This window comes from Trachemys scripta, chromosome 5, assembly GCF_013100865.1.
Source record: "Trachemys scripta elegans isolate TJP31775 chromosome 5, CAS_Tse_1.0, whole genome shotgun sequence".
Taxonomy (NCBI): domain Eukaryota; kingdom Metazoa; phylum Chordata; order Testudines; family Emydidae; genus Trachemys; species Trachemys scripta.
Genome location: NC_048302.1, coordinates 13,843,844 through 13,860,959, shown reverse-complemented (window position 1 = coordinate 13,860,959; position 17,116 = coordinate 13,843,844). Strand labels below are relative to the sequence as shown.

At 44.8% G+C, this 17,116-nt stretch overlaps 1 protein-coding gene across 6 annotated transcripts in view; it reads right to left on the bottom strand.

Moving 5' to 3' along the window:
• FRAS1 (Fraser extracellular matrix complex subunit 1) overlaps nt 1-17,116 on the bottom strand; it is a 294,329-nt gene that overhangs the window by 41,458 nt on the left and 235,755 nt on the right. For 5 of the 6 annotated variants that reach the window (XM_034772627.1, XM_034772626.1, XM_034772623.1 and 2 more), the window contains 10 exons: nt 16,900-17,088; nt 15,117-15,236; nt 14,203-14,382; nt 11,382-11,506; nt 10,670-10,810; nt 9,348-9,575; nt 6,743-6,856; nt 4,975-5,125; nt 1,448-1,607; nt 298-460 (listed from right to left, as the gene is read on the bottom strand). In XM_034772627.1, the coding sequence (XP_034628518.1) occupies nt 298-460; nt 1,448-1,607; nt 4,975-5,125; nt 6,743-6,856; nt 9,348-9,575; nt 10,670-10,810; nt 11,382-11,506; nt 14,203-14,382; nt 15,117-15,236; nt 16,900-17,088 (1,571 nt within the window). Of the gene's footprint in view, nt 1-297; nt 461-1,447; nt 1,608-4,974; nt 5,126-6,742; nt 6,857-9,347; nt 9,576-10,669; nt 10,811-11,381; nt 11,507-14,202; nt 14,383-15,116; nt 15,237-16,899; nt 17,089-17,116 lie in introns of those variants that run through there. The other variant, XR_004645979.1, reaches the window with a different exon arrangement.

The following is a 17,116-nucleotide window of genomic DNA, read 5'->3' as shown; positions in this document are numbered from 1 at the left end:
CCGCCAACGTGAGCAGTGTCCTTCTAATGTTACACAGTGCAATCCATGGGCTTATTCTATGGTGAGATGTTGAACTCCACCACTTCCTTCTTCTCCTCCCGCACATGTCTCAGACTTGTGAAGCAGGGCTATAACAGCTAAGGTAAAAGGATGAAACAGCAGAGTCCAGACATCCTCAGGGGTACACAGATCAGGTGCAGGCAAATAAACAACACGCGGTCTGATTCATTATGTTAGGTTTCCACAGGGCTATTTCTGGGGGTATATCGTCCTTCCAGATAGAATTTCTCAACCCACCTGGCCTGCATACTCTACGTAGTCCTGCTGTCCTGGCTTTGAACTGATGCTGGAGGTGGCAGTTCCTTGCTCCGTGCGGCACAGGGCAATGGCATATTGATTGAGGTTACCGATCCTCTTCACCGTTACGCTGACAGAGCCAGCCTTCTCACTGACATTGTAGCTGGGAACGTACACAACGCAAACATGGGAGATACGTTAGGCACGTCACTTAACGCACAACTGGAAGCTGCTCAGGTACGAAGGTGATGAGCGTGGTATAAGAACCGAAATTGAACAGACCATGAGCCTTATATGTTTTTAGTGATACTAAGCAAGCCCTAATCCAGTCTAATTCATGCCTTCAAGGAGGTGAGATCCGGAGACACAGTAAGGGACTGACAAACATAAGGAGGCAAACTTTAATCTTAGATATGTGGGTGCTACTCCCACTCATCACAAAGGTAACACATCAGATCTGCAGCCATCCCAAACTCAGGCAGATAAACGCTATACTCCACACTGTCATGCATAGGCAGTGTGTCCTAGTGATTAGGCTACTGGACTGGGACTTGGGAGATCTCTTTTTGGCTCTGCCACTGGCCTGTGGGTTACCTTGGGCAAGTCACTGCATCTCCGTGCCTCAGTTTCCCCACCTGTAAACTGGGACAAATGACACTGCCCTCCTTTGTAAAGCACTATGAGATCTACTGATGAAAAGCGCGGTGTAAGAGCTGGGTATTATTATGCTCTCCCCATACATACTCATAGTAATTTCTCAGCTGAAACTACTGGGTTCTATATGGCTTCATTGTAGGACTGAATCATCATTTGGGACTGACCTTTACTCATGTGTAGCTCAATGGGGCCTCGGACGTGATTGGGACTGTTGGGCGCTACTGAGATATACTAATAAATGATGATGATCTATCCCTATGGGATTATTCTCATATACCAGGCCCAGGCCACTTCCCAGCACTGCTCCATGAAAACCAAGGGCCAAAATCCGAAGTGAGTCTAAGAATCTATCTTCTACCACCTTGTAGCCACCTCAGCTTCTTAGTTACACCAACTATTTATTGATGTGTAACTTAACTTCCACCCCACCCATCTCACCTCTGAATAAGACCCTGTATGTCAGGTGAGTGCTGTAACCCATAGGGTAGCTTACCTGGTGTATTTAAAACTTATGAGAGACCACTGGATATGGAAGACATTGTCACTGACAACGTTGGGCTTGCTGTCTTTCACTAGAAACTGAAAGCTATCCATGGTTTCCTGAATCTTCTCTTCCAGCAACACGTACCGAATCAGTCCCAGATTCACATCCTCTGTTGGGAAGAGACTCTCAGTGAGCCAATCCAGGCATTCAGTGACAGTTTTACAGGTGAACAACGTACAAGCTGTATGCATTCATCTTTATGGGCCTGATTCTGATCACAAATTTGACACTGGTGCAACTCTAATGGCTTTAACGGTTATTTGTCATTCACTCCAGTCCAAGAGCCATCAGAAATCATGCTGCATCTCTCTCCAAAAACCGATCTAATCTTTTCTTCCACGACTTAGAAAAAAAGGATTTTTTTATCTAAATTTGACTGGGACTATTTTAATACAAATTTGCTTAAGAAGAATTTAATTAAATCCCCTGGTCTGTATTTTGGTGTGTCCCTTTAAGGCCACTGTTTCGCTGCAGTAACGTCTAAGCTTTGCCATAACATTAAATTGACTCTTTGACCTCTGTCCATAAAATAATATTGGGTCTCTTCCTTTGTGTTAGCCTGGATTTACTTTACGCAAGATGGGACAGACTTGGCTGGGGAGTTCTGATGAGACGAGATAGACAGAAACCTTGACTGTGTTTGCCCAGCGCCTGGCAAAAATGGGGCCTTGCTCTTGACTGGCACCTCTGTGTTTTACTGTAATAGAAACATGAAGGGCTAGATGGAGGTGCGACAGGTTGCCCCCCTTTAAGGTGCCACCTGATGTACTGGGATCCACTGACCCTGCCTGTTCCGCCAGCCTGGGCCCCCTTTACCCTGTCTTGCTGAGCCAGGCTCTTAAGCTTCCTCTAGCACACACAGAGGCAGGGCCACACCCAGCTGCAAAAAGACACAGACAATGAGATCAGCTCTGGGAAGACTCAGCTTAAGAGACATGCCCCAACATTCAGCTGTCCACCTGCCTTGGAGTGCAGACCCAAAGGTATATTGTCTTACGCTGTATAGAAAGATCTGCACAGCGCCAGCTCATAAAAATTCGCCCTCTCCCTCAATGTGAAGAGAGAGATGCACAAATTCTTGCCACCCCCCCACCCCGTTAGAAATTGCACAAACTGGGTTTAATAATAAACAAAACAAATTTATTAACTATAAAAGGCAGATTTTAAGTGATTATAAGGGCTAGCAAGCAGAACAAAGCAGATTACTGAGCAAATAAAACAAAAAACATACCTACTAAGCTTAAGATCTTAAAGAAACTGTAATTTCTCCCCCTAAATGTTATTTTAGGTAAGTTGCAGAATTTCTGTAGCTTAGAGTTCCAGTTATTTCTTCTTACAGACTGGACCCCTGTCTCAATCTGGACTCACCCCTGCCTTTCCCCTTAGGTTAGTTCCTTTGTCTCTTCAAGTACTTTCAGCCGTCCTTGTTCTTGGGTAGGCAATGGAGGAGAGTCCAGATCAACCCCTCCCCAGCCTTAAAAAAAGATTTGCCCTCAGGCGGGAAACCTTTGTTTGATCCCCATCCCCCTACAGAGGAAAAGTACCAGCAGTGTCCAAGGTGGTATTTTGTATCAGGTGATCTTACCACCTGACCTTGCAGTGTCAAAGCAATTATGAAACCAAGTTTATTTGCAATGTTCACAGGAAGGAACACCAGGCAAATAGGAGATCCACATCTTCAAAGACTCATTGTCTTTTTCTAATGGCCCGTTAGGTCTGATTGCTTACTGTCTGGTGGGCATTTCCCAAGTACATACACACAGTTGTAATTGTTACATAGTCAATATTCCTATCTTCAGATACAGAAATGATACATGCATACAAATTGGATGATCGCATTCAGTAAATCATAACTTTTCCAATGGTATCTTACATGAGCCATCTTGCATAAAGTATATCTTAGTTATGCCATATTCATATCATAACCATATTTCTATGAAGAATATGGGGTGTAATGTCACAGGAGGGTTTACGCTCATCCTGTCTAAGGGGCTGTGTAAGGCTATGTCTCCAAAGGGAGCACCAGAGAAGGCACTTTGAGGTTCAAATTACTTCCTTGCTTCCACCTTGCAAGTCACCACAGCCCTGAAAAGGTTTGCTTCCCCCCGGCCAAAGAAGACAAAGAAAAAATAAAATTTTCAAAAGCACCCAAGTCAATTAGGAGCCTACGTCCCATTTTCAAACCTTATTTTCCAGGAGGTTTAGGCTCCCAAGTGCCTAAGCCCATTTTGTAAATGAGAAATTTTACCCAGTAGCACTATCAAACCCTGATTGGCAATTATAACAATTAGTTGTGTCTTTGACTATTAGCGGTAAATATGCCCAATGGCCTGTGGTGGGATGTTAGATGGGGTGGGATTTGAGTTACTACAGAGAATTCTTTCCTGGGTGTCTGGCTGGTGAGTCTTGCCCACATGCTCAGGGTTTAGCTGATCGCCATATTTGGGGTCAGGAAGGAATTTTCCTGCAGGGCAGATTGGCAGAGGCCCTGGGGGTTTTTCGCCTTTCTCTGCAGCGTGGGGCACGGGTCACTTGCTGGAGGATTCTCTGCACCTTGAAGTCTTTAAACCACAAGCTGAGGACTTCAATAGCTCAGACATAGGTCAGGGGTTTGTTACAGGAGTGGGAGGGTGAGATTCTGTGGCCTGCGTTGTGCAGGAGGTCAGACTAGAAGATCATAATGGTCCCTTCTGACCTTAAAGTCAATGAGTCTATGAACTGTCTTGCAGAAGGTAATCAGAAGAGTCAGGAGCACATTATCCAGCCATTTTTCATAAGTCAAGACAAGAAAGACCAGAAACTAGATCTCCAGAAGGCATTTTCAGCACTTCAGCAAATACCGTAAACTGCATCCCAAACATTTTCTCTCTCTTAATCTATAAAAAAAACTGCTGGGGGAAATTATTTGCACAGTGCAGCTCTTTAAAACAGCAAGCCTCCGTCATCAGTGCTGAAAAACCTTGGAAATCTTTTTTTAAAAATCCAGCCATAAAACAAAATACTTCGAGATGGATAAAATACTATTTCAAATATGTGAAAAAGCCTGGGTGAGCACAACCCAAATCCTGACATTCAAACACACCCAGACTTTGGTCATGTTCAGATCCAGGTGCAAAATCTATGGCTGGCCCTAACCAAACCGTCAGCTCCAAACAGCCTTGAATGCTGAGATGATTGGGATCTGGATTCAGGATCATCTCCATGGGAAACGTTTAATTTCTTTAACTGAGAGAAAAATCAAAAAATTTTTTTTTTAAATAAATCCCCCTCCCAACATTCTGACCTGGGAGAGAAGGACCTTCCTTATTCTACTCTCTTGGCACTGGTATAAATCAATAACTCCATTGAAGTTAGGGATGTTATATATCAGAATCAATCTGTCTGCGTTTCTTTCATACATGAGCTATCATGACATAGTGAAGAGGAATGGAAGGAAGTGAAGACGAGGTCAATAAAATGCAGTCCTGCTACCCTACCTTGTGTAAATGTAGTCACAGCTGTCCCCGGTTTCAGCTTGCTCTCCACGTGACCATGTCTGGGTCCAGTTGTTATCTCATAGATCAGCTGTTTGTCCCCTGTGTCGGGGTCCATAGTCAACAGTTCCTTCTTGGTGATCAGATTTGTTGCCTGGAGTAAAGCCACACCAAAGAGGTTACACAACTCCTGAGATGCTGTGTAGCAGGTCTGATTAGGCGGCCAACTGAAAGAACTAATCTGTTGAACATTACTTAGGGCTGGTCTACATTGGGGGGTGATCAATCTAAGATACGCAACTTCAGCTACGAGAATAGCGTAGCTGAATTCGACGTATCTTAGATCGACTTACCTCCCATCCTCACAGCACGGGATCGATGGCCGCGGCTCCCCTGTCGACTCCGCTTCCGCCTCTCACCCTAGCGGAGTTCTGGAGTCGACGGGGAGTGCGTTCGGGGATCGATTCATCGCGTCTAGACGAGACACGATAAATCGATCCCCGATAGATCGATTGCTACCCGCCGATCCCGCGGGTAGTGAAGACATACCCTTAGAGAGGGAAAACCTCTGGAATGTAACAACACAGAGGACATGCAAGGCATAGCCCAGGATAGACAGGGACGGAGGAGTCCTGTTTGTGCCTTAAGCAAAGGATTCAGATTCGGATTAGCTTTGATATGAGTTTGTGATTTGAACAAAGGGAAACTTGTGCAAAATTGCCAGGTCTGGTCTGGTCTTGAATCGATGACAAACCTCACGTTTTTACATGAAAACAACCTCTCAACACAGCTGGTTGAAACTCAGCTGAGGCATGCTTGAGAATGGCCGGAGTTTTGGGTTCTATTCAGAACATTTTGCACAGCTTTAGTGAACAGGTGCTAACCCTCTTTCATTGCCCTGTCACGCGTGTTCCTCAGTCCAGCTCTACTTCTTCTATGTTTTCTTAAGAGAAAACAACGTGAGTGGAAAATTGTGACAATAAAACTCTTTGATGCCTGCACAATGCTTTTTAATAAGTCAGGCACTTGGAGCTGAAATAGCCTTCTCTTAACAACGTGCGAACCTATTTTGCTGTGAATAATTTGGAGTATTTCTTTGCAACTTACACTGACTCCTCAAAGTACTGTCAGGTGTGCCTGTCCCTGTATCCTATTTGGAATTCAGCAAAACTAACAAAAGTTAATGGGGGGGGGGGGAGAAATCTCTGCATTGACAAACATATTGGAATCATTCCTTTTGAGGCCCATCAGGAAAGACAGTTTCATCCATTGCTGGCACAACACCACCCAAAAAAGGTTTACTTCAGTCATCATGCAGTCCGAGAGTAAAAGGAATCTCCCTGGAACTTCTACTAAGTCCATCTGATTTTGCTCTGTCGATGTCATGCCTGCAAATAATCAGCCTCCTGGTGCCAATGAGGCTCGTCCGTACTCCGTACGGGGAACACCCGTATAGCTATCCTTCCACATTACAGAGTGCTGGCTGTCTGGGGAGACTTCTCAGGAGATGGGTTTAGCCCCTCCCCTGGTAGTATCTCTATGAGGTACCTTTACCACATCCCTTCCCACCACAGTACATTGATTCCAACCTGCCCTCTGTCATCCTTACGCATTTCCTTAGATGGGTACTCGGGTTTTCATTACTCCCATTACTGAAAGAGAAGTGATGAGACATTCTGGATTTTCTTGTGCCTGTTGCTCCCCTCCCTCTTTCCCTTCTTTCGGGAACATAATCAGGCTGGTTTTAGCAAAGCTGAACTCAAGCGGTTACCTTGCCATCCATGTACTCCAGCCACTGCAGGCCCAAGTTGGTGACAATTCTGGGAGTCCCATCGTCCACTGGGAGAATATCCACTTTGAACCGCTGCGGTGCTGCTGTCACCATCTAAGCAAGAGTCCCAACACAAAGGTGGCCATTTATGCCTCATACACATAATTGCTTAGCATGATGTGCCGGAGGTGTCGTTTCTTGATCTATCTCTACGGACGTTCCAGATGTTTCACGGAAGGGGGCGTGGTCCGTGCCCTGAAGAGCTTACATGATGAATCAGACCAAACACAGATGCTGGGGGGGGGATTTCCAAAACAATCACCTTTGGCCTAACTCTTTCACCCACTGGGGGGGGGGGGAGGCTCAGTGGTTTGAGCATTGGCCTGCTAAACCCAGGGTTGTGAGTTCAATCCTTGAGGGGGACACTTAGGGATCTGGGGCAAAATCAGTACTTGGTCCTGCTAGTGAAGGCAGGTGGCTGGACTCAATGACCTTTCAGGGTCCCTTCCAGTTCTAGGAGATAGGTATATCTCCATATATTATATTATAAATCAATGATAAAACTTCCACCATTGTTTTCAAGTTAAACAGAGGTACACCCATGTTGAGTGCTACTGAAAATCTCACCCCAAAGAGCTCCTGTCTGTTCATAGAATATCAGGGTTGGAAGGGACCTCAGGAGGTCATCTATCCAACCCCCTGCTCAAAGCAGGACCAATCCCCAACTAAATATGTTACTTCTGTCTGATCTATTTAGATTGTAAATTCTTCCAGGGCAGGGTCTGTCTCTTACTATGCACTGCCTAGCACAATGAGGTCGCTATTACTGTAATATAAATAATTTGCCCTGCTGTTACCCTTATTTTGATGATTATCAACAGATGTTGAAACCAATTAATAAAAAAAATCTTGTGAAATGTTTCCTGAAATGCTCACAAATCTATATTGAAAATGCATTTGGAACATATGTTTCAGAGACTTATGGCTTCAGGGACAATTGGGGTCTTTTTATCCCAAATATCCGCTAGGCAGAAGAAGTGGGAAAAGAATAACCAACAAAAGAGGATGCTAATTAAATTAATACTCCCTGGTTTCAGCCTCTGGGATTTAATGACTGTCTCTCGCAGTGGCAAAGCTAAATTTTGCTGCATTGTGATTTCACAGCGCTGTCTGTTCAGGGATGTTTTGTTTCCATTCTTTAAAAAGACACTTTCCATTTCTCACTAGTACAACTCCCCTCTCCCTCAGAGCCTGCAATAACCCCTCTGCCTGCTGTGCTGTCTCAGCACTGAAATATCATGGGCCAGGTCCTCAGCTGGTGGAACTTAGAATACTCTATTGATTTCAATAGATCAGATCGATTTCTTGTCTTCTGAGAGCTTCTACCTGTCTGAAAGGCTGAAGAGCCAAGAAAGCCTCACCGCCCTGAGACAGGTGAGCGAGTACATAATTGACAGAAGAATACCCAGTGCCGATACTGCAATGGCAGACAGTATTTGCTGCTATTCAACTTGAGGCTGTCTGTCTAGAGCACTGCCGCACTTCGCGGTCGGTAGCGCCATTTCTTTACATTAGTGAAGATGCAAAGAATCTTTCCTCTTTTGTCTCAGCCATTTGAATGGACTAGGTCAGGGGTGGCCAACCTGAGCTTGATAAGGAGCCAGAATTTACCAATGTACATTGCCAAAGAGCCACAGTAATACATCAGCAACCCCACATGAGTCCCTCCCACACTCCCAGCGCCTCCCACCCACTGGCAGCCCCGCTGATCAGCGTCTCCCCCCTGCACCTCCTGATCAGCTGTTTCGTGGCGTGCAGGAGGCTCTGGGGGGAAGGGAGGAGGAGCGAGGGCATGGCAGGCTCAGGGGAGGGGGCAGGAAGGGGTGGAGGGGGGGCAGGGCCTGTGGCAGAGCAGGGGGTTGAGCAGTGAGCACCCCCCGGCTCATTGGAAAGTTGGCGCCTGTAGCTCCAACCCTGGAGTCGGTGCCTGTCCAAGGAGCCGCATATTAACTTCTGAAGAGCTGCATGTGGCTCCAGAGCAACAGGTTGGCCACCCCTGGACTAGATGATTTAAGATTACACTGAAACGTGCAGCTGGGCAAAGCACAAGGCTAATACTCCGCACGATACTGCAAGAGCTCTAGAACTGCGTCGGGATAGTCGATCCTCAGCTAGCACAAATCGATGTAGCTCCATGGATTTCGGTGCTTTTTTTAAATTTTGGGGTCAGATCCTCAGTGACTGTAAATTCACATCGCTCCACCAAACTCAACGATCTGCATAATGTCAGCGCATGTCCGCGTGCATACACACACGCACGCACAAAATATGCTTAAAAATCATAAAGTGCACAAGACCTAGAATACACACACACACACACACACACACACACACACATGGTCCAAGCACTGCACCAGCACACAAGGACATGGTGGAACACCAGCCGTCAAACAACCATTAACATCATGGAGTTCTGCCAATTTACACTCGCTGAGGATTTGGCCCCAAAAGTATCAAATGCAACAACCAAGTGCCGCTGGACACTTTCAGGGAGGTTTACATCACTTCTAGGAAATCTTTCTCTCCCCCCTCCATTCTCCCTTACCTCCTTCCCTCCATCCTCGGCAATGAAAAAGGGATTGGTCCCATCAGACACTGTGAAGGTGAAGCGATCCTTCAAGGAGTTGCTGCCGTCGTGGCTGTAGCAGACCCGGTTCTGGTAGATGTCGTCCATCGTGAAGGTGGCTGTCTGGCGATAGTGCTGCCCGTCGTTGGTGCGTTCAATCAGACCGTGTCGAGGAGGCTGCACGATGGTGAATGTAACCGATTCGGCCTGTCCAGAGGAAAGGGGTTGGTGGGGAAGGTGGCAAAGCTGGTAAAATATCCTTGCGGGAGTGGTGGGTTATTCGGGTCAACAAAGCTGGAGACGGATAGGACTGGGTTTTACCTTTTCACCCGTCTTCTTTCCAAGTACAAGAGTTCAAAGTAGTAAAGAAGAGCCGCTGGGCGCTGAGACAGCTCCGCATGCTGGCACTACTGTGCCAACCACCCTTTCCCAATGTCACTGTCTCCACGAGGACATCAACAGTGGTCATATGAGAGTCAGTCAGGCTAGATCGGACCATAGGTTCACCTAGTCTGATAGCTGTCTCCCTGGCCATACTTCATGCAATCGTAGCATGCAAACACGCTCATTCCTTTTGCAGAAAAGTGCAAGTTGCTTATTCTGTCAGTGAAGGACTGTTGCCATGGCCACGGGACATGGTCCCACGGCTCAGGTTAAGGAATGACACACTCAGAAGCCAGGTGCTTGGCCCAGCATAAGTCCCCATTGTGCCCAGATGAGGCAACTGGGGACTTCTCTGTTTTAAGTGAAGTCATCAGAGCCAGCTCTACGCCCCCCTCGTAGAAATGCTTCAGCATTACAAGTCTAGGCCATGTCAGTTACAGCAGCCCTGTGGCTGCTTTAACTTGTGCCTTGGGCTTGCTTAGCTCCTAGTGAGACCCAGGAGAAGGGCCTGAAGAAAGGTGACTTGCATCTATCCCCTTCATCTGTGCCAAGCTAAGCTGAGCTGAGAAGAGATAGAGCCCGCAAGGTTTATAGAGGAGATGGGGCAGGGGGATGTTAGGTCCTAGCCCAATGATGGGTTTTCTTTGCTACCCATAGAAGGGAGACACAAGAAATGAAGTATGACATTTTTCGAGCCAAGACTTGGCTTTATTCAGACATAATTCCCTACCTCAGACCTACCCCAGACCTTTATTCAGACATACCCTCCTCCCAGCTGTTTATCTGAAGCTGTCTAGTCCCTGTGGTCACACAGAGTATGTGTTGGGAGGAAAGACATTAGTTTGAATCCCTTCGAGTATAAACGCCGCTGCGCAACAGCACAGGGGAGAGAGGATGTGGAGCAATGCGCGCCTTACCTCCGTGTCGGCATCTGTGGCTTTCAGCTCAAACTCCGTGATGGTTTTTCTCACCCCTTCCTGCACCCGCATCCCAGGACTCTGCACCACAGGCAAGGAGTCATCCACTGGGGTTATGGTGATGTCAAACGTCTGAGTGACCTGGAAGAGAAAGAAAAACAGACCTTTTCTGACGAATATGTTCTACTCGGGATGTGTCTGAATGGAAGCAACGATGTTATGAAGAGCCAGTGGGGACAGCTCATAGATAATGCTGCAGATTGTGTATAAAAGAGTGTTTGTGATGCTTTCTTCAGGCGTCCCGAACTCTATGTCACCCTGCTACCCCTCTGCCACTACTCCCCTCCACCTAGAGTGACCAGATGTCCCGATCTTATAGGGACAGTCCCGATTTTTGGAGCTTTTTCTTACATAGGCACCTATTACCCCCACACCCCCGTCCCGATTCTTCACACTTGCTGTCTGGTCACCCTACCTCCACCTCACACACTAAATGTGTTCCCTTGGTGACACATCTGACCTCCGTCCATACGACTAGCAGGAGTACACGCCAATGCTAAATTATAAGCTCGGGAGGCAAAGCTTGTTTCATTTAATTTTTTTGGTGTAACTATGTCTCCCCTACGACATCAGGGGAATTTACTCCCAGCACGTCGATCAGTCCAGAATCGACCGTCTGCATCATCTCAGAGAACCACGTGCTCAGACCTACCTCATTCACTCCATCTGAGACGGAGAAGGTGAACGCATCAGCATGCTTCTCTGCCTCACTGGTGTGGAGGTACTGGATGCTGCGCGAGGCCAGGTCTGCCTGGCTGAATGAGTTAATCCTTGTGCCTGGGCCAAAATGATAGGAAAAATGTACAACAAAAATGATGAAAAGTAAAAAGAGCAGGGAACCTGAAACAACCTCTCGGAAGGACAGAAATGTGTCACAACTCCATACATAGCTCCAACGCACAAGTGGAAGGAACATAGGGTGGGGCTTTTACAAGCACTCACAGTTGGCCTAACTCTGCTCACACTGAAGCGAATGTGAGTTTTACTGGTGACTTCAATGGAAGCAGAGTTAGGCCAGTGGTGAGGCTCCTACAAATCCCATCTGTACCGTTCTCTCATCCTGAAGGATGAGATTATATGAAGTTGAGTCACATTCTCAGCAGACTGACTGGGCATGGTCATGCAGAGTATCTGTGGGGAATCAGTATGAGGAACAGTAAATCCCACAGTTCCATTATCTCTCAGACAACACACAGTAATATGCCCAAAAGAGGTTTTGTTGAACATGGGCAAAAGGTTCTCACAGCTTTATTTGGCATAAGAAAAGATCCAGGATAACATTTTCAAAAGTGGAGGAGCTGCAGGAAAAGAGGAACAGACTTGCACATGTGGTGTTTGTGTCCAGGAATTATACCATTTTGGGAGGAAATTATTAAAGAGATTCATCTTCCGACAAAATACCAGCTTCCTAGAGATCCCCTGACCTGCTTACTAAATGCTCCAGAAAGGATCTACATTTTAAACAGAACAACAAATCAATTTATTTTTGTTGTTAGTAGCAAGACTTTGTATTGCACATTATTAGAAAAAATGTGACTTCTCTTCTTATAGAATTGTGGTATAGTAAAATATGGACTGTCCTTGTAATAGAAAAACTTTCACACCAAGTACGTACACAAGAGTGCCAAAAGGAGGATAGGTATTGAGAAATTTGGTCACACTTAGTAGTGTACCCAGAAGAGGACTCCCCAGCCAGCAAGCCAGAATCTTTAGCCAGGTTCTTTGAATATTAACCTGAGCCTGAAAAAGTAATAATAATGCATGATGTATATTAACATTTTATTGTAACTTTGCCTTAATAAATTTTTTTCAGAACCAAAACAAAAGCCCTGGGTTCTATTTTCAAAAGTGACTTAGGCACTTAGATATTTAAAGGTATTTAGGTGTCTACTGATGCAGATAGATGCCTATAGTGCGATTTTCAAAAACATCCAGGTGCCTGACTCCCACTGATTTCAATGGTGAAAATTTTGTCCTTGACTGAAAACACCTGGACAAAATTGGTGATCTGTGTTTCATAACAAATGGCTATCAATTAGCGGTGGGCAAACTTCAAATGTTCAGAGGTTTGGTTTAGATAAGCAACATAAAGAGAGGATGATTATCGAAAACTTATTTGACGCTCATTAGGTTAGAAGGCTTGTGAGAACAGACTCTCTTATGAGAGCTCCAATATTTTTTGCTTAGAGCTGGAGCCAGTTACACCATGAAAACAACTTCTTTCAGAGTATTCCATCATATCTACTTCTGATGCCTTCCAGGATCTGAAAGAGCCGTGGTACCAGAACCAGCACACTTAAAATAATGAGAAAAAGTTTAATCCAGCTATTTCAAACTTCCAAAAGTATTATGTTCAATGTTTGGTTTGCATTTTAGGCAGAAGCTTTGGAGGAAATAAGAACACTAATTGCTTATTCCTAGTTTCATTTCTTTCTAAAACAAAGCTGTAAGGGCACAGACTGCTTTCTGAAAACACAGCAAAGATTTACAGTCCATTAATCTAATGAAAGGTCACACTAAAAAAAAAAAAGGATCCTAGATAAACATAATCTAAGCCAAAGGAACATATTGTTTGAGGGTACAGGTTTAGAGTAATTCATTAGATAGGATTAGAGGACACATAATATCCTGGGATAACTGGCCCTGGAAGGCAACTGTAAGATTTAAAGATTAAATTTGCAGCAAATTGTTTTGTAAGTCTGACAGAGGGGACGAAAAAGCTACTGGTAGGTCTCCAGAAAAGGTTTGTTTTGACAGTACTTAAATATTGGGTAATTCATGCAAAAGTGTGTTAGCAAATTTCAGTGCTCAAAGCAGTCTTCCATAAAGCTTTTGCTGACTTAGTATATGGCACATCGTATCTTGGGTATCTGCATATGTCTTTCTTTCAAACTTTGTGATTAAATTGCCACATCTTAAGCATTGCTTTTTGTACCAAAACACGTACAGGGCAAGATACTGAGGTAAAAACAAGTCATTTGCCTGCTGGGCATGCCCAGTTACAAGGGATGCTGGTTGTGAATTTTTGAGAAGTTCTGGAATCAGTTCTTAAGCATAAGAAAATGAGTCCCCAAATTATACGTGGTATGAATTTCAGTTTAGTGACAGAGGGGCTGCAAGTTATGTGCACTAGGGTTGTCTGAAATAGTGGATTACAAGAAAGGGAGATTCACACAAGCCGGTGGCATGAGCTACAGATCGGAGCTGAATTGCTGAGTAAAACCCAGCAGGTGAGGTTACCATAAATCCTAAACTCCCCAAACTGTGGAATAAATAATCCTCTCTGTGAGTTCCATGCCTCGTCTCCACTGGCCTTGTTTTTAAGCTCCCAGGGTTAATGGTTGTTTGAGAGCTCATTGAGGCTCTAATTCCAGGCAGACATTTTTCAAGGAATGAACTTCTAAAAAACTTTATAGCCCTGCAAACCTGTGTTCCGTGGAGCACGTGACAGAGCAAGAGAGGGCTTTGCAAACCTGGTGACGCAGCATGTTCCAGGTGACCCAGCTGTGGCTGTTTGGTGATTCGGTACAGGAGCGCTGCAGGCTCGCTGTCCTGGTCGGTGGCGGAGAGCTGCAGCGTTGTGATCTTCTTCACTGAATTTTCATCCAAGACCAGCCCTTTGTTAGCTATGATGGAGGGGGGGAGTCTGTCCTCTGAAAGCAGCAGGGGCAAAGTGGTTTGAATTATGATACAATCAGCTTCCCTTCCTTGGCTTTAGACACATACACCTTGTAGCAAAAAGTTCAAAGACAAATAATTTTTACCTGACTATTTTGGGCATGATTTACATGATGCTTTACTCAAAAGTCACCAGAGCAGGTCAGTGGCAGTTACATCACAACAGGCCTGATTCAAAATGCACTCCAGCCAATGGGCTTTGGAGAAGGCCCCCAACATGAATAATGAACTGTTCTTTTAATGAGCGATTCCTTCCCATGCCCCAGTTTCAAAGGGTTTTGAGTTGCCAATGAACGAAAGCCAAATCATCAAGATTTAAATCTTTAATTCAAAGATTTGTTTTTTTTGCTTAGAGATTTATTTAAATTATGATGGGATGTCTTTCTAAAAGATATGCTTCTAGCACAACCAGAAGTTATGGGCTTGACGAAACAATTGATGAGTGGAATTTTATGGCCTGTCGGTCAGATGAGATTATAAGGTCTATGGGGGAGTTTCTGTGCTGTGCCTCTAAGAATCCAGCAGCCGGAGACTGTCCTCCCCAGTTCTTGCACCAGAGAAATTCTTCCCGACAGATCTAGGCCTTTTAGGGATCCTTTCACCACTCGCCTTATCTGGCATACATGAGCCGGAGCGGGGTGAGAATTTCACCGTATTAATCTATGATCTTTCATAGCTAAGAAAATATTGCTTACGTAGCATCTTTTACCTAAGACACTAATATAGAATGACTGGTCGACCAGTTTGTTGCCTTCTGAATCTATCACATCAAAGGTGAAAGAAAAACTTCCTCCAGGCTTCCCCTTCTCATGACTATACTCCACTTGTCCTGGAGAGAGGGGGAAAAAGAAGTGGCTTAATATAAGCTGCAACATCACAAGAACAGCCACACTGGGTCAGACCAAAGATCCATACAGCCCAGTATCCTGTCTACCGACAGTGGCCAATGCCAGGTGCCCCAGAAGGAGTGAACCTAACAGGTAATGATCAAGTGATCTCTCTCCTGCCATCCATCTTCACCTTCTGACAAACAGAGGCTCGGGACACCATTCCTTACCCATCCTGGCTAATAGCCGTTAATGGACTTAACCGCCATGAATTTATCTAGCTCTCTTTTAAACCTTGTTATAGTCAACATCGGCTGCTGTGACCTATTTTGGAATCTGTCTAGCCGGCAGAACATGCGGGGTGGTTGCTACTGTTTCCAGATTTGTGTGTCATTTTCCCCCCTCCTTCTTTCTCTCCTTTTCAGAGACAGTTTTTAAACACTTCGTTATTGACAATCAATTTTCCCTTCACAGATCTGTCTTCTGCTACTTTTCTTTCTCTCCTCTCCCAGCTCCACATCATCATCCCTCACTGTAAAGATTTTGGCTATTTTAAAAATACAACTCAATGCTGAAATCAGTGATTAGCTAAAATATCTTTAGCTTAATGTTGCGTGGGAGGAAATGGCGGGTGGTATTACAACATTTGAAGACATGCCCAACCTGTTCACAACTCAACTAGAACCAGATGGTGGGTGGGATTTTCAAAAGTGCTGAAGTGATTTAGGAGCACAATTGCCACCAAGAGTCAATGACACTGGTGCTCCTAAGTCACATGGGCTCTTTTGAAAATTTGTGTCTAACACATGGGTCGCAACACACTATCCAGGAGCGACTGGACTAGTTGACCGTATAGATTGTGTCCATATATATCTATAATTTGATAATAATTTTAGATTTGTGTTTTATGCCATGTCTTTTTCTCATTACACTGGAATTTATTGGGACAACAAAATACCATGTAATTCTTGCTCATTACACTGGTAACAATCTCATTGTTACCCTGTTCTCCCGCTACCTGTTGTATCTATCTGCGGTCTCTCATCTTACATTTAAATTATGAACTCTTGTCTCTGGGTGTGCAGCATAACTGGGCCCTGATTGGCATCCCTTCAGATGTTACCACAATACAAATAAAGAGGAAGAGGCAGGCAACTGTGTGTCTAATTTATGCCCTTGTTTGCTTTAGCGAGTTAATTTGCACCTTTGTTGGGAGGTGAAAACAGATTGCAAATAGCATCACCTCTTAAAGTCACACTACTGTCCCCCACTGCCCACTCTTTCAAACCCCATGCATGCAAACACACATTCAATGTGGCAGGCTGATTTTAAAAAAAAGCTTTCAGGAACTGTTCTATGACTTTTTACATTGACCCAGAGAATGGAGACACTATCCCTAATTATCCTGTAACAAGACATGATCCTTAATTACAAGAATCCAACAAAAACAAAAAAAGAGTATGTGTACTTTAGATGAGAACGATTCAGTTCATAGTTCTCATTTAAAGCAGATTATAACTGGTGCTCTCTCTCTCTCTCATTAATATAGGCAAAATGAGGCTTTTTGTTGTATGGTCTATTCCTTTTGGGGGTGGGGGGATATAAGAGAGCTGGCAAAAGTTAGTTTTATTTACTGGAACTGAAAGGGTCAAGAAATTTGCTCACCTTTATTTATATCAGCTTGGGTGAAACTTTTGATGGGTCCCTTGACAGAGATCTGGACCAGGTTATCAGTTTTAGTCATCTGCAGATGTCCAGTACTGGGATCTTTCTTCAGGACATATCTGACCTTCAGGTCATCCGAATCAATAGCTGTAGCTTTTAAGTGCTGACCTGTGATCCGTGCTACAGAGCCTAGACAGTAACAGAAGATACGTAAACA